We start from the raw sequence: 24,273 nt of genomic DNA, 5'->3' as shown, positions 1-24,273 counted from the left end.
AGTACTTTTCTTTGTGGTCAACCAATGAAAAAGTCTAGAATAAATAGATAACAAATAAGATGCTACAGAAAAACCCCCCACCGTGAAGTATGTTTTGAAATTCCTTTGTTCTAGTACTGATTTAAAACCACAGTAATTGTCTTTTCTTGTCTTGCAGCTGTTTACTCGAGCAGGGATTCATGATGAACGTTTGAAACATGCCATTGATCTTAAGAAGAAATTAGAAATGGCTGTTGGAAAATATAAGGAAATGAATATTGAACCTGAAGGAAGAAAAAGGAAAGTGAGTATCAGAGTTCTCAATAGATAGAATAGGAAGTGTTTTGAGACTTGGGGAAAACATCTGGTTTATTAATTCAAGGTATAATTGTTTTAGAATTATAGCACTGAAAGAGGTCTCAAAGACTCTTCAGCTCCCTTCCATATTTTATTGGGACTATACAATTTTTTCTTGCTTTTTGGATAACATGAGACTTTTAGATTGACAAATACATAATATTCTGTTGAATTGAGGCACTTCCCTTGTAGCTTTTCTTTTTGCCTGATGCTTTTAGCATAATGATTTTACCTATAATCTGTTTGGCCAGCCTAAGAGAGAAGAGGCACTAGTTGCTTCAGTAGTGAGCCCAGGCCTCCCTTTAGGCTTTGTGTTTGCTTGTCAAATGAAAGGTTACATTTAGAGACAGCTGGACAATTGGAGGCACTAAGGGATAGCAGAAGGAGCTTTGCTTCCTGTACTCAGTGTGAGGCCCTGGGTAGTCTATTCCCTTCTTTTCCTTGCTCTGATTTCCTTATTTTTTTTTTCTTAAAGCTCTTACCTTCTGCTTAGAATCAATACTTTGTCCTGGTTCCAAGGCAGAAGAGCAGTAAGGGCTAGACATTGGGGATTAAGTGACTTGCCCAGGGTCACACAGCTAGGAAGTGTCTGAGACCATATTTGAACCCAGGACCTCCCATCTCTAGATCTGGCTCTCTATCCACTGAGTCACCTCACTACCCTCTTCCTGGTTTCCTTATTGATGTAAATGAGTAGGTTGACTTAGATGGTCTCTAAGGTTCCTCTTGTCTTTCACATTCTGTGTTTCTGTGACTCTCAGATCACTTCACTGAAATGTCCATTATCATGGATCACATGTTGAATCTAACCCCATTGTTTGACAAGTAGGGAAACAGAAGTGATCTCCCCAAGACCGAGCCAAGACTGGCACTCTGGATCCTCTTTTCCCTGTGCCCTGTTGCCTTGTTTCCTTTGGGGGCAGAGGCAGCCAATTTTAGAAACTCCAGAATCCTTTGTGTTTGAATGGGGATTTCTTTTAGTTCAGTTCAGTTTAAGAAACATTTATGAAATACCTACTATGTTCTTTATACACACTGAGTGTGTGTTAGTTATTTGTACCTCTTGGATTCACATAAGTCATATCAGGTATTATTATCAACCTCTCATAGGCTGGAGCCAATGTAGCTTGGGAGCTTCCCCTGAGCACCAGGCCCAGGCCCTTGCTTATGGCAGGCATTTGGGACATGATAATTGAATTGAAAGGAAAGAAGCATCCTTGAAACATGTGCCCAGAATGACAGGCATTAGAGAGTTCAGACCTTTAATTTAGCCTCAAGCCCAGGCTGAGTATTTTATTAGGCTTCTTTCAAAACTGGGCTGTTCTGGGGATATTGGACCAGTTTCTTCTCTCATCTAAGTAAATTGCCCTCAAAGGTTAAGGCAAAAAGCTTTTAAAGAAATTCCTTTTTGATCATAAACTTAATAATGATTTTAAAAAAGCACCACTGTTTCAATATATAAAGAAGACCCAAATGAAGGATAAGATACAACCACCTTTCAGTTATGTCATTTTTTTTAAAGCATGTATTACAAAGTAGTGGCAAAACTGACCTATTTTTATTCTCTTTCTGAACTTTTCTGTTTGCTTCTGTATATTTTTAAATGTCTTACTCATGCTTTTGAAAAAACATACCTAATTCTGATGCATTTTTAATGCTGCATTTTAAATAATTGTTTCTGGACTCTCTCCATTGAATTCTTTCTCCACTGCCTCTTTGTCGCATACAGAGCAACTTGGGGTACTGAAGAAATTCATTTTGAGTTTCTTAGCTTTGAGATAAAAAGTTTTGGAAAGTAGACAAAATGTCACTCTTTATTTTCCTTCCACATATTGGAATGGGTAAGTGTGTCACTGTTTAAAACAGGAAATCTCAGGTGCAGCTAGATGACTCAGTGGAGGGAGAGCCAAGCTTGGAAATGGGAGGTTCTGGGTTCAAATCTAGCCTGAGACACTTCCTAGCTGTGTGACCCTGGGCCAGTCATTTAACTTCCACTGTCTAGCCCTTACTGTTCTTCTGCCTTGGAACCAGTACACAGTATTGATTCTAAGACAGAAGGTAAACATTTCTTTAAAAAAAAAAATAATAAAGCATGGAATCTTAATGATTTTTTGGTGTCATAAGCCCCCTTGGCAGTCTGGTAATGCCTATGTGAGTGTGAGAAGAGTGTTTTAATTTTATTTTTAAAACCTTTACTTTCTGTCTCAGTAACAACTCTTAAGACAAAAGGGCAAGGGCTAGGCAAATTGGGGTTAAGTGACGTGTCCAGGGTCATGCTGCTGGAAGTATCTAAGACTGAGGCCAGATTTGAATCCAGGTCCTCCTGACTCCAGGCCTATCACTGTATTCACTGAGTCACCTAGCTGCCCCTCAAAATAGTGCTTACAAATGTAGTGAATAAAATGGGATTATGAAGGCAACCAACGATTAATAAAGTAAAAGTGTAATTTTCTTTTTCTCATCCAAATTCATAGACCTTCCTGAAATCCGTTCACAGCATGAGAATCCATGAGCCCGGGGTTTAGAACCTCTGGATCTCAGATAACCCAAATGAAAATAACAATGAACTGATCCTTTGCTCCTGGAGTTCTGTTTAAATTTACTATAGGCAGAAACAAGCGTATCTGCATAATCTTTCAAGTTAGTACCTAGTATAACTGATATGTCTTTGTACTCCACTGAGCTCTCTCCACTAATCAGAACATTGTCTATGGTCAGACCCCAATGATCTCTTGACCAATAGTCCTTTTAGCTTGTGAGAGTGGAGAGACAGGAATAGAAGACTGCTCTTAGAAACTTTTGTTAGGCAATAAAAGGAACTTTCAGAATTTCATTTCACTGCCCAAGGCTGTGTAAACAGTGATCCAATTTTAAAAGGGGGCTTTATCTCATACAGAATTTAGGGATGGGAAATGGGAATGTTTTGAGAGCTTGTTATCTTAACTCCAGTCATACATATATGACTACCAGATGGTTATGAATTGTGCTCTCCTCATCATTGCCCCTGTACCCATTTAGCAGCCATGGTGTGTGTGTGTGTGTGTGTGTGTGTGTGTGTGTGTGTGTGTGTGTGTGTGTGTGTATGTTGATTTGAATTGTCTTACATTTCCAGACTCCCAGCTTCAAGACTTTTTTTTGTACTGATGCTCATAACAAATGCACAAAATCTGACTTAACAAGGGATCATGCAGCCATCCTGATGTCTGATTTCCCTAATTATGTTATGGGCTTTATTTAGTTTGAGTTTGGTTCTTATCGTAAGATGTGTGACATGAATTCTTCTTGTGTATGATCATTCACAGCATTCATAGAGAACAGTGGTACTAGATGGGACCTGAGTTGATCATCTAGTACAGTCCCTTCATTTTTATTTGTCTATTTATGTATTATTAAAAAAAATACTTGGGGGCAGCTGGGTAGCTCAGTGGAGTGAGAGTCAGGCCTAGAGACAGGAGGTCCTAGGTTCAAATCTGGCCTCAGACACTTCCCAGCTGTGTGACCCTGGGCAAGTCACTTGACCCCCATTGCCCACCCTTACCACTCTTCCGCCTTGGAGCCAATACACCGAAGTACAAGGGTTTAAAAAAAAAATCCTTACCTTCAGCCTTAGTATCAGTTCTAAGACAGAAAAGCAGCAAGGGTTAGGCAATTGAAGTTAATAACACAGCTAGGAAATGTCCAAGGCCAGATTTGAACCCTAGCATTTCCCTTTCCAGGCCTGGTGCTCTAGCCACTGTGCTACCTCGCTGCCCCCAGTTCCTTAATTTTACAGAAAGATAATCTGAAGCCCAGACTGGGAAAGTGATTTACTTTCAACAAATTCAACAAATGTGGTTCTTGCAGAATCTAGGCCAGAGAGGTCATCTTATATTTCTGGTAAAATAGAGTACAAAACAAAAGGTTGAGCTGGTAACTCGAAAAAATCAATCACTGAGCACAAAGAACAGTACAGCTTTGTCAATAATAGGTCATGCCAGACTAATTTACTTTGAGAGAATTCCTCAACTAGCATTTATTAAGAACCTACCACAGCTAGGTGGCACACTGAACAGAATGCAGGTCCTGGAATCAGGAAGACTTATCTTTGCAAGTTCGAATCCAGCCTCAGATACTTACTAACTGTATAATCCTGGACAAGTCCTTTAACCCTGTTTGCCTCAGTTTTCTCATCTATAAAATGAGCTAGAGAAGGAAATGGCAAACCACTCCTGCATCTCTGCCAAGAAAACCCCAAATAGAGTCCTGAAGAGTTGGACACAACTGAGAAATGACAGAGCAATATAGGCTCCTTTTCTTTTATTTTTAGAGGCAGCTTTGGCCCAGTGCTAGAGCACTGGGCCTAGAATCAGAAAAACCCAAGTTCAAATCTAGCCTCAGACACTTAGTTGTGTGCTGTTGGGCAAATGACTTACTGTTTGATTGCCTGACAAAGGATCTTCTAGATCCACTGGAAAAGGAAAGGGCAAACTAATCCAATATCTTTGTCAGTATCCTAATGGATAGACATAATCCATTGGGTCACAAAAAGTTGGATGTGGCTGAACAACTGAAGAAGATCAACAACAATGATAAGTTGGCAAGTCTTCAGAGTAGGAGTGACTGGGATAATATAGGCTCTTAAATCAATGCATGTAAGGATTGATTGATATAACTAAAGTTATTTAGCCCAGAGAAGAGAAGAGGAACATGAGACCTGTCTTCAAATGTTTGAAAGACTGTCATGAAGAAGAAGGAATAGATTTGTTCTGGTTGACTCAGGAGAGCAAAACAAGAAGCAGCTGGTAGAAGGTACAGAGATGCAAATTTTGGTTTGAAGTATTTTCCTAACAATTAGAGCCATACAGAAGTAAAGTGGCTGCCTGAGAAGGTCTTGGGTTCCCCCGAGGTCTGTAGACAAAGCCATGTCAGGGACATTGTAGAGGGGATACTTGTTTAGGCAAAGATGAGACAAAATGGCCCCTGAGATTGGCATTTTTAAGTCTTGTTATCATCCAAGGCCCTGTTCCAGCTACAAAGATGAATAAAACACAGTATCTACCTTCAAATGTAGATATTCTTGGTATTAAAAACTGACAGCAAAGTGTAGTGGTGTTATTTTGATAACTGTGCTAAACCTCTTCAATAAAATACTTCTCAAATGTCTACTCATGCTATGGGGATGATGCTGGGCTCTTGTATGCCAGGGAATCAGAGTCTCCTGAGATGGAAGGACTTTGAGAATTGGCCCTGCAATGGCCTCAGTGCCAGCCCATCCAAGTGTGCAGAAGCTCATCTCCAGAGGACATTATAAAAACCAGCTGCTCCAGTATGGTCAAGAGAAGACTCATGTTGATGAAGTCATGGATCCTTGAAGTGCCTTGAATATTTAGTCAGTTTTAGAAGATCTAGGAAATGGAATCATTCATTCTACCCTTGCTGGTCCCTGCTGGCAAACTGTGCAGACTTGTTAAAAAGCTCATTATTTGGGGGGTCGGGGGTGGGAAATGAATCCCAAGTGGAAATAGCACTGTACTTGGAGCCAGATAACTTAGGTACACATCACAACTGCCATTTACTGCCTGTATGACCTTGGGCAAGTTACTTATCTATTTCTTACCCTTGGGATTTCAGCACACCACAGGTCCTAAGGAAGTGCTGGTGAGATCTGGTAAAAGAAATTATATAGGAAGGGAATAGAGTGAAATAAAGCTAGAAGGATAGTTAGATTGTGAGCTTCTTGAGGGCAAGGACTACCTTTTGGTTTCTTTTGTATCTTCTACACTTAGCACAGTACCTACAATAATGGGTCCTTAATAAATGTTGATTGATTGAAAATGCTGTTTGATTATCAAGGGCCTTGAATGTTAGCCCATTCGGGCCTCTTTTTGGTAAGCAAAGGGAGTCTTTGAAGAATTTGGCCAGGGTAGTAATGTGATCCGAGACATGCATTAGAAAGATTTAATTTGGCAGCGTATGTATTAGGAATTGGAGAAGAGAAAGCCTAGTAAAGAAGGCCAAACATCAGAGGATGTCTGAAGCAGCATAGTCAATGTTTATTAAGAGCCTACTATGTATCAGGTACTGAGCCAAGTGCTGGGGATAGAGAAGAAGGTAAAAGACTGGAGGCTGTTAAGGGAAAAGGTGCTGAGAGGAGTGGTGATGTGAGTAAAGAGGAGGAATGGGGAATGGATGCAGTAGCATTAGAGGGGTAGAATCAACAGGTCCAAGATTGATTGGATATAGGGCATTAGAGAAGTCAGAGATCGTTGAGTTGATCGTTACAAGCCGGGTGGCTGGTAGGATGGCAAAGTCTGCCATTAAGAGAAATAGAGAAAACGGGAGAAAGTGTACATTTTTGAGAAAAGCTGATGAGTTCAGCCCTGGATCACCATATCATGTGGAAGTAATTGAGTCTGACATATCCTAGATATCTGAACCATGGCTCAGTCTTGTTAGATAGGAGGCTAGACATAATCATTTCTTTCAAGATCTTCAGTTCAGTCTTCAGCTCTGTTGGTACTACATTCCATCTTTTATCTTCCCAAATGGCATACTGGGTGACACACTCTGGTTTTCTGTTTCTTCTCTAATCACTTGATCCTTGACACATACCACATCTCCCTGCTTAGAAGAAAAATTTCACTGTGTACTCTGTCTTCTAGGTAATTTTCAGAAATGTGAAATAAGACACTGATCACACTGATCCTGGTGGGGAATGGAATCTCATAGTTTACATTCCATCTATTTATCCCCATCGTTTTTGTTTTTTTTTTTTTTTAAATCCTTACCTTCCGTATTAGAGTCAATACTGGCTAGGCAATGAGGGTTAAGTGACTTGCCCAGGGTCACACATCTAGGAAGTGTCTGAAGCTAGATTTGAACCTAGGACCTCCCATCTCTAGGCCTGGCTCTCAATCCACTGAGCCACCCAGCTTCCCCCCTCCCCCCCATCATTTGTTTCTTGTCTCTGAGCTAGTTCCCCAACCAGTTTCCCAGGATCATGGAGGCTTACTTCTTAGTTCAGGACATTGTTGTGAGTTTGATTCATAAATGGGATGTGTAGCTTCACAAAGAGAAAGACTGCTCTCTAGACATTACAAGCTGTCCCAAGGGTGCTAGTAGTGGTCAGAAGGAGGCCTAGGGACAAAGGTGGTGAGCATTCATTGCAAAGGTAAAGACTTCAAGTGAATGAATAACATTGAGCCTATGGGCTTTATAAGAAACATTTTAGCATGGAACATTTCCTTTTCATTCAGTGGACAGAGCATTGGGTTTGGAGTCAGAAGATCTGGATTCAAACCTCTGCCCTTTGTTACCTCATGATAATCATTTCCCCTTACTGGATCCAAGTTCCATAGTAATCAAGTGAATAGAGTTAGACTACTTGGGGACCTCACAAGTCTTTCATAGCTCTGAATCCTGATTCTATGATGAAATAAAGAAATGAAGGACCCCATCAAGGCCCTTTGGCTTGCAACCTTCAAGGCTTCCTAGGTAGGAAGTCAGAGGGAAACTTCCAAATATGCTTATCATAACCATGGATTTGCTATTTTTCAGACCTAGACTTAGAAAAAATGGTTATTTGTAAATAAGGAAAATAATTTTTAAAATACAGATTTATTATTTCTGAGTATCAGAATGCTGCTGTCCAAGAAAATGTTAGCTATGATTTCTCTAATACTGAAGGTCTGTGAAGCATTTTCACCCCCCTACAGCCCTTTGAGTTGGGGTAGTATAGTTATTATTATCCCTATGTTTACAGATGAGGAAACTGAGGCTTGGAGAAGTTAAATAATTTGGCCAGAGTCATGGAGTTAGTGTCAGAGCTGGGATTCAAACCCCAGCCCTCCTGACTCTAAAGGGAGCACACTTGCTACTATGCCATATTGCTTTTTGAGATAAGCAAAACAATCAACCTAATATTCTAGCCCATGGAATCAAGAGGCCTGGGGGCCCTGGGTATTTTCTCAGGAATGGGAAGATTAATTGGGCTACCTTTATTTAAAGGAAAACCAAAACAGATTCAAACAGCAGCAGCAGCTATAGACATAAAGTGTTTTGAAATCAAACTAATATTTAAGACAGGACAGAGAAACAGCTGTGGGTGCTGTTTGTTATCAACTCTTTTTTTTCTATTTAAATTTTTTATTTTGAATATTTTCCCATAGTTACATGTTTCATGTTCTTTCTCTCTTCCCCAAATCCCCCAACCCCCATAGCCAATGCACAATTCCACTGGGTTTTACATGTATCATTGATCAAGACCTAATTCCATATTATTGATAGTTGGACTAGAGTTATCATTTATTGTCTACATCCCCAATAATATCCCCATCAGCCTATGTGTTCAAGCAGTTGTTTTTCCTCTGTGTTTCTCCTCCCACAGTTCTTCCTCTGAATGTGGCTGGTTTTCTTTCTCTTAAGTCCTTCAGCCTTACTTTGGATCCTTACATTGCTGCTAGTAGAGAAGTCTGTTAGGTTCTATTGTACCACAGTGTATCAGTCTCTGTGCACAATGTTCTTCTGGCTCTGCTCATTTCACTCTGCATCAATTCCCAGAGGTCATTCCAGTTCACATGGAATTCCTCCAGTTCATTATTCCTTTGAGCACAATAGTATTCCATCACCAACAGATACCACAATTTGTTCAGCTGTTCCCCAATCAAAGGACATCCCTTCATTTTCCAATTTTTTGCCATGACAAAGAACGAGGCTATAAATATTTTTGCACAAGTCTTTTTCCTTATTATCTCTTTGGGGCATAAACCAAGCAGTGGTATGACGGGATCAAAAGGCAGATTGTCTTTTAAAGCCCTTTGGGCATAGTTCCAAATTGCCATCCAGAATGGTTGGATCAGTTCACAACTCTACCAGCAATGCATTAATGTCCCAATTTTGCCACATCCTCTCCAACATTCCCCACTTTCCTTTGCTATCATGCTAGCTAATCTGCTAGGTGTGAGGTGGTACCTCAAAGTTGTATTGATTTGCATTTCTCTAATTATAAGAGATTTAGAACACTTTTTCACTTGTTTATTGATAGTTTTGATTTCTTTATCTGAAAATTGCCTATTCATGTCCCTTGACCATTTATCAATTGGGGAATGGCTTGATTTTTTTGTACAATTGATTTAGCTCCTTATAAATCTGAGTAATTAGACCTTTGTCAGAGGTTTTTGTTATGAAGATTTTTTCCCAATTTGTTGATACCCTTCTAATTTTGCTTGCATTAGTTTTGTTTGTACAAAACCTTTAATTAGTGTAATCAAAATTATTTATTTTACATTTTGTAATTTTTTCTAACTCTTGCTTGGTTTTAAAATCTTTCCTTTCCGAAAGATCTGACAAATATACTATTCTGTATTTGCCTAATTTACTTATAATTTCCTTCTTTATATTCAAGTCATTTACCCATTTTGAATTTATCTTGGTGTAGCGTGTGAGATGTTGATCTAAACCTAATCTCTTCCATGTTGTTTTCCAATTTTCCCAGCAGTTTTTGTCAAATAGTGGATTTTTGTCCTAAAAGCTGGGCTCTTTGTGTTTATCATAGACAGTCTTGCTGACATCACTTACCCCAAGTCTATTCCACTGATCCTCCCTTCTGGCTCTTACCAGTACCATACCGTTTTGATGACCATGACTTTATAGTATAGTTTAATATCTGGTACTGCTAGGACACCTTCCTTCACGTTTTTTTTTTTTTTCATTATTTCCCTTGATATTCTTGATCTTTTGTTCTTCCAAATGAACTTTGTTACAGTTTTTTTCTAATTAGTAAAAAAGTTTTTTGGTAGTTTGATAGGTATAGCACTAAATAAGTAAATTAATTTGGGTAGAATTGTCATTTTTATTATGTTAGCTTGTCATAACCATGAGCAATCAATGTTTTTCCAGTTGTTTAGATCTAGTTTTAATTGTGTGGAAAGGGTTTCATAGTTGTGTTCATATAATTCATGTGTTTGTTTTGGTAGATAGATTCCTAAGTATTTTATATTGTCTAGGGTAGTGATGGCAAACTACGGGCCTTCGGGCCAGATGTGGCCCCCTGAAATGTTCTATCCCCCTGGCAGGGACATTATTCCTAATCTGACGAATACAATGAATAGGATACAATACAATGAAACTTCGAAAGAGTTGCCTTAGAAACAGACCGACAGATGAGCATTTCCTTTCCTTTGGCCCCCTCTTTAAAAAGTTTGCCCATCACTAGTCTAGGGTGATTTTGTCTATAGGTATTTATAGATATATATAGACTATATAGGTATCTATAGGTATATATAGACTATATAGAATAGTCTAGGGTATTTCTCTTTCTAACTCTTGCTGCTCAGATGTATTGGAATGTTATCAACTCTTAATGCCAAACTTTGTCTTTCTTTTTTCTTTTCTTTTTTCTTTCCTCTTCCTTCCTTCCTTCCTTCCTTCCTTCCTTCCTTCCTTCCTTCCTTCCATACAGCTAGGAAGTATCTAAGGTCACATTTGTATCCAGGACCTGCCATCTCCAGGCCTGGCTCTTTATCCATTGATAAAGATAACTGCCCCTTCTTCCTTTCTTCCCAATCTTGGTGGCACCACAAGGGAACAGAGAATCTTGAACTGAAATCTCCTTATTCAAAGGTGGTATCCATTTCACATATTGTACTGCCTAAATTCTTAATTTAACCTCTAGTTGTAATTTGGATCGTTTTATACTTGATGGGGAAAATATTCACATACACACATGTATTTATAGGATAATATTTCCTATTTGATTCTGGAAGGTCCTTTATTCAAATCTGGGACAGTGTTTCTCCACAAATGTTCTTTATAGAGAAAAGTTCTGTTGTGATGAAAAAGTTAAAAGTCGGCTTAATTTTCATTTGTTTTACTTGCTACCAACCTGTTCCATCATTTTGTCCTCCTGCATGGAAAATGACCACACAGAACCAGCAGAGGGAGTACTTACTGCATAGTCTCCTTTTTCTCTATGGCTTTCTCCAAATGTTGGGAATCCACATCTTTTGTAAGTGTTTCCAGGGAAATTTATAACCTAATGCTGAGAATACAACTGCTGTAATAAAAATTAGTCTGGTTAAAGACTCTGTTTAATGATTATGGTTTAAAAATATTACAAGCATATTTCTGTTAGGGTTTATTAAAATTTCATAAGGGAATGTGAGTTCATCATTTTCAACAAAGAAATGTTTTTGTGATGTTTGACTGAAATGCACTCTTAGAACTAAAGACTTGGCAGTTAAATGTTATTCTAGACACACGAGATTGTTTTTCTTTTGCCTGTATTAGACGCTATCTGTGTGATCCTCAGAAAGTCACTTAGCCTCAGTTTCCTCAACTGTAAAATGTAATAATAGCACTTGTCTCTTGGGATTGTTGTGAGGATCAAATGAAATAATATTTGTAAAGTACTTAGCACAGTGCTTGGCACGTTAGGTCGTAGGCTTATTCCCTTTCCTCCTTTCCTTTTTGCCTTCTTATAATACTGTCTGTACATTTATTTTACAACTTAGTAAATTTAATCTAAAAAAAATCCAATATAGATGTAAATACTCTTGGAGAAAGCTTTAAAATGATAAAAAAAAAAAAGAAAATTTTGTACATTCTTCCAAGAATTTGAAACAAATGAAAACACTTTCAAATCAAGTTAATAAGCATTTATTAAGTGATAACTGTGTGCAAGACACTGTGCTAAGTGCTGAGAATGTAAGTACAAGGAAAACGAAAGACAGTCCCTGCCTTCAAGGAGCTTACATTTGGGAGCTGAAAGGGATAGTGTGGGGAGGAGAAGATATTCACCATGGACTCTGGCAGTGAAGTCCATAGAGTCCAAAGCAGAGCTAGAAAAGAAATGAAGGATGGTGGAAGGTTCTAGGAGGAAGGGACTACATGGTTGGAAAGACTTTCCAGGCTGAGAAAGCCAGAACAGCAGAGGTGTCTTCCAGGATGAGAAGGCAGGTCCATCCCCAAATGCTTTTGATTTTGGAGATAGCCACATATCCCTACTAATCCCAACTGTGAAACCCATCATACACTTGGGGTTGAGCTTTAGGAAAACTAGAAAAGCTGGAAAAGATTTAGAGATGATCCAGTTCAATCTGTTTATTTAATTTGATAGCTAAGGAAAGAGTGGCCCAGACAGCCTAGGATTACCAAAGAGATAATTGTGAGGTCTCAGAGGTGGTAAGATATCAGAGACTCAATTCAAGGGACACCTCTAAATCGGAATCCAGTGTTCTTCCTACTCTATAGCTAGTTGGCACGGTGGTCAGAGGAGTGCTGGATTTGGTAATAGGAAGGGATGGATTCAGATCCTGCCTCATATTAGCTCTATAAGCCTAAGCTAGTCTCTTACCTTCTTTGGGAATAATGATTTCATCTACCTCATAGAGTTGTTAAAGAGATCAAATGAGCCAACACAGTTAAACACTTTGCAAACCTTCGAAGCACAGTATAAATGCAAATAGTTATAAAACACAGTTTGGGAAAGCACCCTACTTACTGTTGTTTGGAATAGTATACTTCAAAGTATTCCCCTACAAACTCTCATTAATGGGATCATGAAGAAACCATAGATGGGGGATTCAGGAGAACTGAAGTCGGCATTCGACTCTGCTACTAATGAGCTTTGAATGAGCTTTGAAACTTTGATCAAATCACTTACCTACTCTTTGCTTCAGTTTCTCCATATGTAAATTCTCCACATTCAAATTAAAATGAGGAGGCTAAACTAAGTTAGCTCTAAGGTTCCTTCTGGCCCCAACATTTCATTAATGGTTCTATCAGTCTAACTGGACAGAGTAGTTGTCATTAGTAGTAATAAGAATAAGAATAATGACCCAGATTTTTAGTTAGTTTTTTTAAAGTGAGGCCACAATGGAAGCCATTTCTTGATCCCAGAGGATTAGCTCCATCAGTCCTTTGAGAAAGTTAAGATTGAGGGTAGTTATAAGTCTTTTCCATCAACAATGATAAATTTCTAGTTGATATACCTTTAAAAGTCAGCCAAATAGAAAATGTTTTATTCCTGCCTTTGAAAAGTTTTTTAAATTATTGAAGTTGTTTGGGAATAGATGCACTTCTCTGGTAAGAGTGGACCTCTTCTCTGGAAGGTTCTAGTAGTCATCAGAGCAATCATTTTTATTTTTCAGCAAGGGTTCTTTATTGGCAATAACTTGTTTTCTCTGGCAGAGCTGGAAAAATGTGGATAAAGGTCATGCAATCTAGAAGATCCTTTGAGCCCAGAGACTTCACAGGGCAATCTTATGGGAAGAGTAGCCTTTGCTTTCAGCAAACTGGCATTTAGCACCTGCTGTGTGCAAGGTTCTATGCCAAGTACAGTGAAGGATACCAAGAAGATGGTGCCTTTTCAAGAAGCTTCCTCTTGCACTTAGGATAAAATGTAAACTTTCCTATTTGACATTTAAAGCCCTTTTACAATCTTATTTCAGCTTACCTTTTCAGACTTATTACATACTATTCCTCTTCACAAGGTCTATGTTCTAGTCAAATTAACCTCCTTGCTGTTCCCCATTATTATAAGACATTTCTTCACACATCACTGTGATATCTCCTTTCTCACCCTGGCCTCCTAGAATAATAACCAGCTTCCTACTAGACTTAGCTCCAGAGTGGCATCCTGCAGATCCCCCTGGCTGCTAGTTCCCTGCCTTTCCTAAATTATTGGATATTTTATTTAAGTATATGTTTTGTGTTTATTTCTCTGTGTTGTTTCCTACCAATAGAATATAAGTAAACATGCATACAGACTGTTTGGCTTTTGTGTCAGTGTCCTCTGAACCTAGCTCAGTTACTGACACATGGTAGGTACTTTATAAATGCTTGAATGAATGAATGTGCCCACCCAAGCTTGGAGCCAGAGTACCTCATTTGGAATCCTAACTGTGCCACTATGGTTAAGTGGCTTAATCTCTCTGAGTTTCATTTAGATAGTTTTAAAAACGGAGATAAGCCCTACTCTGCCTATGATACCGAGTTGTTTTGAGGACCAAATGAATTATTGGATTATAAGTTACTTTGTCCACTGGAAAGTGCTATGGGAAGACCAACAGTCATTATTAAGTTAAGCAGCTAAGTTTAAGGGAAAACAGAGCTGTCTGAAGACAAGTGCTCTGCCTCCTGAAGTAGTGAGTTCCCCATCATTAGAGATCCCATGTGGCAAAGCAGGTATTCAGATGAATTGATTGTAATACATAGCTGTATCATCATTTATCTTAAATTGTTTCTTCCTGGAGCTACCAGATCAATTCCAAAGGCCAAACTATTATTTGATCTTGGTGGCATGACCTAAGAGATCTCCAATTTTTGCTCACATCTTCTAGTTTTTGTCATTTGGAGATTATAGCAGTCCATCTCCACCAGATAGAGTGATCAGAGAAAATTATACTTTATATCTAAATAGCTGCTCAATAAATGTTTTTTCATCATTCCTTGTTCTCCTTCTACTTCTCCACCTCTTGCCCATGGTTGGACTTAGCTGCCTCTTAATGTTTCTTCAAAATGCCCTGTGAGCAGTGTAGTACAGAGAGAATGTTTTCCACAAGTTCATTGGATGGTCAGTAGTTGTGAAGTGAAATACATATTTCCATGGGAGGTGTTAAAAATATCCCAAACTAACTCAGAAAATCTCATTTAACTCATTATGTTGCTAAAATGTGATACGGTGGAAGAAGTGCTGGATTGAGTCAGGAGGTCCAAGTTAAAATCCTCCCTCTTCCATATACCAGCTCTATGAGTGTGAGTAAATCCTCATTTATTCTTTCTGATCCCCATTTCCTGATCTTTTCCCATCTTTCCTAACTCACAGTGTTATTGGGAGCAAAAACATTTTGCAAACTTTAAAGTCCATCATACATATGAGTACAAGTATTAGTATTCTTCAGTGCATTAGTGAGTCCACTCTGTTACCTGTGTGAATTATTTCTTCTACCAGTGCAAATCACCCACCATCTGTTTCTTCTTAGCCTTGGTAATTCTTATATGTGTCTTTGCAGAAATCCTTTATAAATGCTCATGAAAATAAAACTAAAAGGTTATTAAGAGCTTCTATATCCCAGACACTGGGAGATAATCCACAAGGGGAAGGCAAGAAAGAACATAGGTCCATCCAATTCACTGGAGACTTTCCCATTGTTCTTGAAAAACTTTGTGTATCTACATTCAGGGCTTGGTCTCGCCATCTGTCATTCCTCAATCTTTCTTTATGATTTGCCTGCCCTTTTTTCTAGTCATAAATATCCCAGGTGATGTCTTTTGTGCCTCTTCTTAAGAGCTTAATATGCTTTAGCTTGTTTATTTCCACCATACTTCTACTGACCTTTGAGTCATTTGCAAACTATGTTTGTAGTAAATAAATTCGGTTGTTGAAATATTAACAATTAAACAAAAGAAAATGATAGAAATGAACAAGAAAATATTTATCCTGAATGCTAGAATTTGAGGAAAGCAGATTTAATTAGGAAAAGAGAAGGCTGAGAAGAAGGAAATTTCTGTGGCATTCATAATTCTGGGCACTTTTAAGAGCTTCAGAGATTGATGAAACTTATTTTTCAATTTTGTTGAATTAAATTAAATTGAATTAAAAAATTTTCAATTTTGTTCAATTAAAACTTAATGATATCTTTTTCCTGGTACAGGTGTATGTATCACTAGCATTATTCACATGTGTAACAATAATGATCAGGTTAATATTTTAGTTCACAAATGGAATAGAAAGAGAGATTTAGCTTGGTTCAAGATATCAGGGTGAGGTGGTGGGAAAGAGGGGAAGGAAATTAAAGGGGGTGTGTATTCTGCAGGCAAAAAGTTGAATGAGAAGGAATATAATTCTTCTCTGAGCAGCAAAAGATAGCCCCCAAGAGAGAAGAAAGTGGTGGTAGGGAAGAGACATTAGGTTATACAGTTCCACATGTCATTTACCAAGGGCCAGGATGGCTTGACTGTGGTTCAGGATGGATAGAAGGGAAGGGCAACATAGAATCAGTTGGTCCTATATACAGTATTAAAAAGTCAGGGAGGGCCTATGTATTTTTTACACTTTATAAATACACTGATGTGTTTTTCAAGCGAATGAATTGCCACTGTTTGATTATTACTAATAATCCTTCAGATTTTCTCTGGAAAATAACTCCTTTCTTTTGATTATCCTAGTGAAATTCACAGGATCTTCATAAGAATGACCTATTAGACCATGGAGGCTACAACTTTTTCCCTTGCCTATTCATTAAAAAAACTAAAACCAAACCCTTACCTTCTGTCTTAAAATCAATACTAAGTATTGGTTTAAAAGCAGAAGAATGGTAAGGGGTGGGCAATTGGGGTTAAGTGACTTGCCCAAGGTCACACAGTTAGGACAACCCATTCATTTTTATTTACAAAAAAGAGCTTTCCTCAGTTCTTTTAATTATGCTACATCTTGCAACCTCTGCAGAATAGTGTGTCCTGTCTTATGTATAATTAGAAAATCTTGCACCTTTGAACTACATCTCCCAGCATCCCTTTCTTTTGTTCCCATCTTGCATGCTTACATATTGTTTATAAGTTTGCTATAACTCCACCTCTTGCACTCTTTTCCTCTTGTGCGTGGCTGGGTTAGCACCCTTTTTACTCTAGCTTTTTATTTTAGTTGTTATTAATAAATCTTGTAAAATATAATACTTGGGGTATTTGGATGTTAATTTTTTTAACATTTATTAATATTCATTTTTAACATGGTTACATGATTCATGCCCCTACTTTCCCCTTCACCTCCTGCTCTCCCCCCACCCATGGCTGATGCACATCTCCACTGGTTTTAACATGTGTCATTGATCAAGACCTATTTCCAAATTGTTGGTAGTTGCATTGGTGTGGTAGTTTCGAGTCCACATCCCCAATCATGTCCACCTCAATCCATGCGTTCTAGCAATTGTTTTTCTTATGTGTTTCCTCTTTTGCAGTTCTTCCTCTGAATGTGGGTAGCGTCTTTACCATAAATCCCTCAGAGCTGTCCTGTGTCATTGTATTGCTGCCTGTACAGAAGTCCATTACATTCGATTTTACCACAGTATATCAGTCTCTGTGTACAATGTTCCTCTGGCTCTGCTCCTTTCGCTCTGCATCAATTCCTGGAGGTCATTCCAATTCACATGGAATTCCTCCAGTTTATTATTCCTTTGAGCACAATAGTATTCCATCACCAGCATATACCACAATTTGTTTAGCCATTGGATGTTAATTTTTAATCTTACACTTCCCTTCTGATATTTTTCTTCCTTGGGAAATCAAGTAGCTATAGAAAATTAGGACAATAAAAAAAGACGTGGTGGGCTGTTGATAAATTGTTTGCCAATATGGAAATGTTTTGCGTGACAATAAAAACTGAAAATAAATATTCAGCAACAACAAAAAAATAATTGTTTACAAATTTAGGTTTAAATGTGTCAGTGAGCTAACCATTCTCTTCTTTGAAGCAATATTATCCTTTCGTTTCTGGCTTAGGCTCTATCCTATTACATTTGAAATTATATATAATTATGTATGATTCAGTTATAAACTAAGGTAATGGACATGAACAAAATCTTTGTCAGAGTACAGGTAAAGAGCCATCTGTGAAATTCTAATATTTTTATCTAGTCTGTATCCAAAACCTTTTTGTTATATAATGCTACCTATTAAAAGAATATAAAACATAATTTAAAAATGAACTCCCAACCACTTGTTAGGAATGAGGTAGAAGAGGTTCATATTCAGGTAAGTGTTAGATTAGAGGACCTTGAAAGTCCCTTCCAGTTTTGAGATTAAACCACATTTCCTCACAAGCACAAACTCAGCCAAAAATCTAACTAAAAGATAAAAGAAAGAACATGTTATTTTTGTGTTGCCTGCGTGCCTGATGTTTTATATTTGTTGATGGATTAGCTATTAGATACGACATGATTGTCTTCATTTTAAGCCAAACTTTTTGGGACATGCTAACTTGCCTATCTGGTTAAAGGAATTATATTAGCATAATTTTCTGAATGTGTTGAGATTGAGGTTACTTATTCCCAACAAAATTTGGTGTGATTGAAAGATGTGGTCAGGTCCCATGGCTTATTGAGATAACCTTTTAAATAAGGTTGGCATTCTTAGTGCTTGTATGACTATGGATGGCTCATGACAAATTGGAATGACCAGATCTGTTCATTCAATGAACACCTATCTAGTGTGTTTAGCTCCCCCACATCTCCTTTAAACCCAGGCTTAGCGACTTGCATAGGTTAGCACAGTGAGCTGAGGCCACTTATCTTGAGTTATTATTTTTAGAATTTGTCAAGAAAACTGAAATGATGTGTTAGAAAATGGTTTCATGGTCTTTGAGTGCTCTTTGGTCAAAGTTGTCTGTCAAGCTGGACTTATTTTGGATTGGTTGGTCATAGGACTAATGGCTAGTGGGAAAAAATTCCCCTTCTTTGTCATTAGTGACTCTTTTCCAGATGCTTTTTTTGTTTTGTTTTGTTTTGAACCCTTACCTTGTCTTGGAGTCAATACTGTGTATTGGCTCCAAGGCAGAAGAGTGGTAAGGGTAGGCAATGGGAGTCAAGTGACTTGCCCAGGGTCACACAGCTGGGAAGTGTCTGAGGCCAGATTTGAACCTAGGACCTCCCATCTCTAGGCCTGGCTCTCAATCCACTGAGCTACCCAGCTGCCCCCTTCCAGATGCTTTTTGACAAGCTGATAATAATAGAAACTGGACCTGCTGCTCAGGTTAGCCCTCATAGACCTGAGAGATGGAAGGAGAGCAAATATGTAGTTGAAGGAATTCACATAGTTAGGAATTCCAGACTTGGGTACATGTGCCACGTTTTATCATGTGACTTGGGTATATCTTATATTGTGACATAGAGAGTGGTGGTAAATGATGGAGTCTTGTCTTGCAGTCTAGGGGGCAGCCATTTAAGTAGAAAAAGATCTGGACCAGATAATACTCAAGCATCTGTAATGATGTGTACAGAGGGCAGATGTGGGCTAATGTTAATGAATGTCGATGTTAATTATATCTGTTTTAATTAAAAATTATGAATGAGTTCTTGACTAATTTTCAAATAAAATTTACAGAGTGGTTTAAGTCATTTGCTCAAGTGTTTCCTCATTTAACATGAGATCAGCATCGTTAACTCTGTCTGTAGAACAGACTTAGCTTTAAACACTAATTTAATAATGTATAATTTAAATGTTTTAAAACTTTTGACAAATGTGTAAAAGACTAAGATAACTTCTATGTTATAGATACCAAAACATAATTCAAGACCAATGGGAAAAAATCTCTTTATAAAGTTTTTATTCATTGTATTTTTGAGCTCACTGGCATTTATGAACACTACCCCTTTCTTTATAGGATGATATAGATGTGAACAAATAAGATTTTACTCTCTGTCTAAATTTCTTCTTTTCCATTGGCATTAGTTCTTAGGTATTAGCCTTTCTTTTTTGTTGTGGTTGGTCTTGTTATAAAGATATATAGTTCAGTTTACATAATTTTTTACTGTGTTTTCTTTAGTAATCAGTCACCTTAAGGCATAGAATCATATTATGTTAGAACTAGAAGGGACCTTAGAAATCACCTAATTTAACCCCTCACTTTATGGATGGGGAAAACGAGCCCAAGGAGACCAAAGCCTTTTGAAAACAGGTGGGATACATGGCATAAATAAATAAATAGGGATCTTAACTTAGTCTTGGCCAAGTAATTTGCCATTTTCAACTTTGAAATAGGTATAATCCATGGCTGTTCTCTTAGCTAAAATAATAATCCTTTGAAAATTTTTAAAGTCATTTGCTTAATTATGTGGTTTTGGTCACCAATTAGTTTATATTGTACAATTAATAACAGTTAAATATCCTTATATTCAATAAGTTAGAAAAAATTCATTTTAAGTATCATTCCATTTTTATAGTAGCAGTAATAGTTTTTTTGAACTTTAAAATGACTTTGTTTAAGACAGTGGATAAGACTGCCAAAACATGAGGTTAATGTAACAGCAACAAATTTGGCAGTGGAGATATATGAACTCATTCATAGAAGTAGAAACTAATCCATTTGAAATCCATATGTAGTTTTGCTTTTTATCAACCCTTTGTCCTCACTCTAGACCAGTGATGGTAAAAAAATAAATAAAAACAGAGTAAAGGAAGAAGAGAACACGTAATATAGTGATTAAAAATATTTTCTCTGATAAATTTATTCCACTGCTTATGGTATGGGCCAGTTAGATAGGTCAGGTTGACACTGGGATAATCTTACAGTATCACCTGAATAAATGAGATCACAGTTATACTACTACTGAAATTTAGTTAGGACCAAAAAGATGAACTTGTATTGAGTACCTACTGGGTATACAATGTATTGAGTTAAGGTCTAAGAAAAAAAGGGTTTTATTTTGAAGGTGTGGTTATATTCTAGTTGGAGTTCTGTAGTTAAAAAGCCCAGAAAAAAAGGAACTATTAGGATGAGACAGAATATAACACTTTTAAGCGTATCCTCTTTTGGCTCATATATTCTTGTATAAGTATTACTGTTTATACATTTCTGTATATTGCTTTTTAAAAAACTTTTCATGCATATTTTTTTGGTCTGTCCTACAAAACTGTAGGCTTTTGGGCCCATATTTTGTATTTCCTTTAGCACCTTGCATACTCAAGACAGTACCTTACAAATAGGAAGCAGCCCAATTTATTAGAAAGAAATTTGTGCTAGGAGTTATCAAAGATGGATTTAAATCTTGGCCCTAATCCTCCTCCAGCATATAACTATGAGCAAGTTACCTTCTCTGAGCCTTGATTTCCTTATCTGTAAAATAGAGATGATAATTTTCCTGTTACCAAACTTATAGGGTTGTTATAAGTAATTTGTAGACCTCAAAGCCGTATGTAAATCCAAATGAACAGCATTCTTTTGATTGCTAGACATCAGATAAATGAAACACTGAACAAAGGGAGGTTAAGGAGCAGAGAAAATAACTATTAAAATCATAAAGTTAAAAATAAATCCATCGAGTTGTACGCCCTCTAGCTCTTGAGTGTTAGTGTTGATTATCTTTAGTAAGTGCCGTTTTATTTGAAGAACATCCTTATCATCATCAAAATCAGAAAGCCTGCATTAAGCTCTTGCAATGACACGCTTGGCAGTGGTTTTATTCGTGTGAGCAGGTGTGTTTGATAAGACACACTCATGCAAGACAAGCAGCCCCTTTTCCACAATACATGTGTGCAAATATCTTCAATGTAAAATTTTCATTTAAAATAATTTAACAGCATGAACCCAAGTCCCTAGAGGGTGGTTTTCTTTTCTTTTTTTTTTTTTTTTTTCCTGTACATTGAACAACATAACCCAAAGTTAGCTGACTATGGGGAGCTGTAACACTTGGAGGGAGGGGAATAAGAGTTATTAGATTTTGAGATCTTAGGTTGCTCTAACTAAGAAACTATTACACACTCCATTGAATATGATGTTAGTTTTATGTAAAGTTCAACTAACCCAAGTGATAACTTGGCCTATTTTTCTAATGTACCACTGCTTTTAGGCCATTCGATGTTCAGCAGTAACTAGTTCTGTAACTACTGTGCAAGACACACTTTATAAGCAAATTACATAGCAAAATAAACTGTATTTCCTACATAGAGCTTTACAAGACTGTGCTAATTTGAGTTTATAAAACCAGATAATGAATCAACTGAATTTTATTAGCCTATATTTATGTAGTATTTTCATATCCATTATCTCATTTAATTCTCATCATAACCCTGTGAAATAAATAGGACAAATATTCTGCCCATTTTACAGATGAAGAGACTGTTCTTAGAGCAAGGATGTGATTGGAGTAGCCCTCACACTCAGGCTCTCTGCGTCCAAGCCCAGTGGACTTGGTTATGCCATAATGCTTTACCATCTATAAGGCAGTGTCTCTATAGGCCTACCAAAATGACTTGTAACTGGTCTGAAATCCTCTTCGGACACCTCACTATAGACAGAAGGTGACCCTGGGTTCTCAAAGGCTATGCCAGTAGCAGGCAAACTCTGGCCAGCTTTGACTGTAACACACTGTAGATTTCTAACCTAAAGATCAGTGTAGCTAAATATGATGGGGATCATTCCCTGGTGATTGACCACGAAGGGATGGGTTTTTTATTTATTTATTTTTTTTAGTCACAGCAATCTCAGGCTATTGAACCTTTATATCTACTTGAAAACAGAATAAGTTAAGATGTGTAGCTGTAACATTGAGTACGTAACCTTGAGCTAATGTAATAAGCTGTGTCAAACTCAAATAGAAATGGATCCCTAGAAAACAACAAATTAATATTATGTTGTATTATAGTTATTATTTATTTTGTCAAATATTTCCCACTTACATTTTAATCTGGTTTGGGCCACACATGGGAGTTTTGTGGGTAGCCTGCAGCCCTTGGGCTGTTCATGAATTTGACACCTCTGTGTCAAATTGTACTTTGCTTCAGTTCTAGACCAGAGTCAATAACAGGATTGAAGATTTAGAGCCAGAAGAAAGATCCCATCCAGTCCAGGGGTTCTTAATTTTTTGTATGTGTTATGGACCCCAGCAGAACTATAGTGAAACCTGCGGACTCCTCTGAATGTTTTGTTTCGGTTTTAGAGCCTGCATCTCCCTTTCTTGCCCAGGCTGGAAGTGCAGGAGCTACTCATGGATTTATTCTCACTGTAATTGGGATGAGAGCTGTGACCTCCACTTCTGACCTCAGCCAATCAGCCTTTCTTTAGGCATCCTGTACCTGGAGCCTGATTATATTAATACCAAAGCAAGTGCAGACACTTGATAGGCTTAGCCTACTATCACTCAGAATTCCCAAGCTCAAGAGATCCTGCCAGCCTCAGTCTCCCTAGTAGTTTGGATTATAGCTGTGTCTGGCCACAGAATAATGTGTGTGTGTTTATTGCAATTGATAGAAATGTTAAATTTCAGGATATAATTTTTCCCCCCATTTAAGCTCATGAATCTCCTGAAATCTATCCAAAGACCCCAGGTCAAGAATCCCTACTCTAATTCGGCACCTTTGTTTTTGCCAGTGTTGAGGCCCAGATAGATGGAAGGACTTATCCAAGCTCACACAGCTACTAAATGGCCGAACCCAGATCTGACTCTAGATCCAATTCCCTTTCTACTGTAGTTCCTTTTAATCCTATTCAATTTAGCAAACTTAGACTGTGAATGTCCTAAATGCAGAAGTCTATGCTAGGTACCAACTTATCAGTTGCCCTTGGAAACAGCCTCCTAAGTCCTGAGCAATAGGAAGTGGTAGAAAAGGGAGACTATGGAATCTTCCTATAACGTCCTCATGATTTTTATTGAAATAATGCAAATATGAAAGGTTGTTCCTAGGCAGATGAAAAGGGCTCTTTTGACCTATAATGTAAATTAGATAATCATGCATCAAGCAGACATCGTTTGGGTTTAAAATGTTGTTTCTAGTTTAGCTTAGAATACTATCTTCAGTGGGTAGAGAGCCAGGCCTAGAGACAGGAAATCTGGGGTTTAAACCTGGCCTCAGATACTTCTTAGCTGTGTGACCTTGGGCAAGTCACTTAACCCCCAATTGCCTACCCTTACCACTCTTCTGCCTTGGAACTGATATACAGTATTGAGTCTAAGAAGGAAAGTAAATGTTTTTTAAAAAGCATAACATCATCACTTTGAAAGGGGGGGACCTGTAATTTTGAAATTTTTCAATATTAAGATAGAAATCTTTTTTTTCAATGTGTTTAGGATATATAAACAAAGAAGGTCTTTTTTTCTGTGAAATGTATCTCTTTTTAGGTTCGTGTTTGAAAAGATTTGTTCTCCGGTAATGGAAATATATGATTGGGTCTGCAAAGCTCAAGCTGTATTCATTTTAAAAAGACCTGATTGCAATTCTGTGCATATTTTTATTGTATACAAAATATCT

At 37.7% G+C, this 24,273-nt stretch overlaps 1 protein-coding gene across 1 annotated transcript in view; it reads left to right on the top strand.

The window, feature by feature from the left end:
* Window positions 1-24,273, top strand: part of UVSSA (UV stimulated scaffold protein A) — a 113,660-nt gene that overhangs the window by 22,791 nt on the left and 66,596 nt on the right. The window contains exon 6 of the mRNA XM_044680412.1: window positions 158-283. Coding sequence (XP_044536347.1) covers window positions 158-283 — 126 coding nt within the window. The remainder of the gene's footprint in view (window positions 1-157; window positions 284-24,273) is intronic.

This window comes from Gracilinanus agilis, chromosome 6, assembly GCF_016433145.1.
Source record: "Gracilinanus agilis isolate LMUSP501 chromosome 6, AgileGrace, whole genome shotgun sequence".
Lineage (NCBI taxonomy): Eukaryota > Metazoa > Chordata > Mammalia > Didelphimorphia > Didelphidae > Gracilinanus > Gracilinanus agilis.
This window is presented reverse-complemented; position numbering and strand designations above follow the sequence as displayed.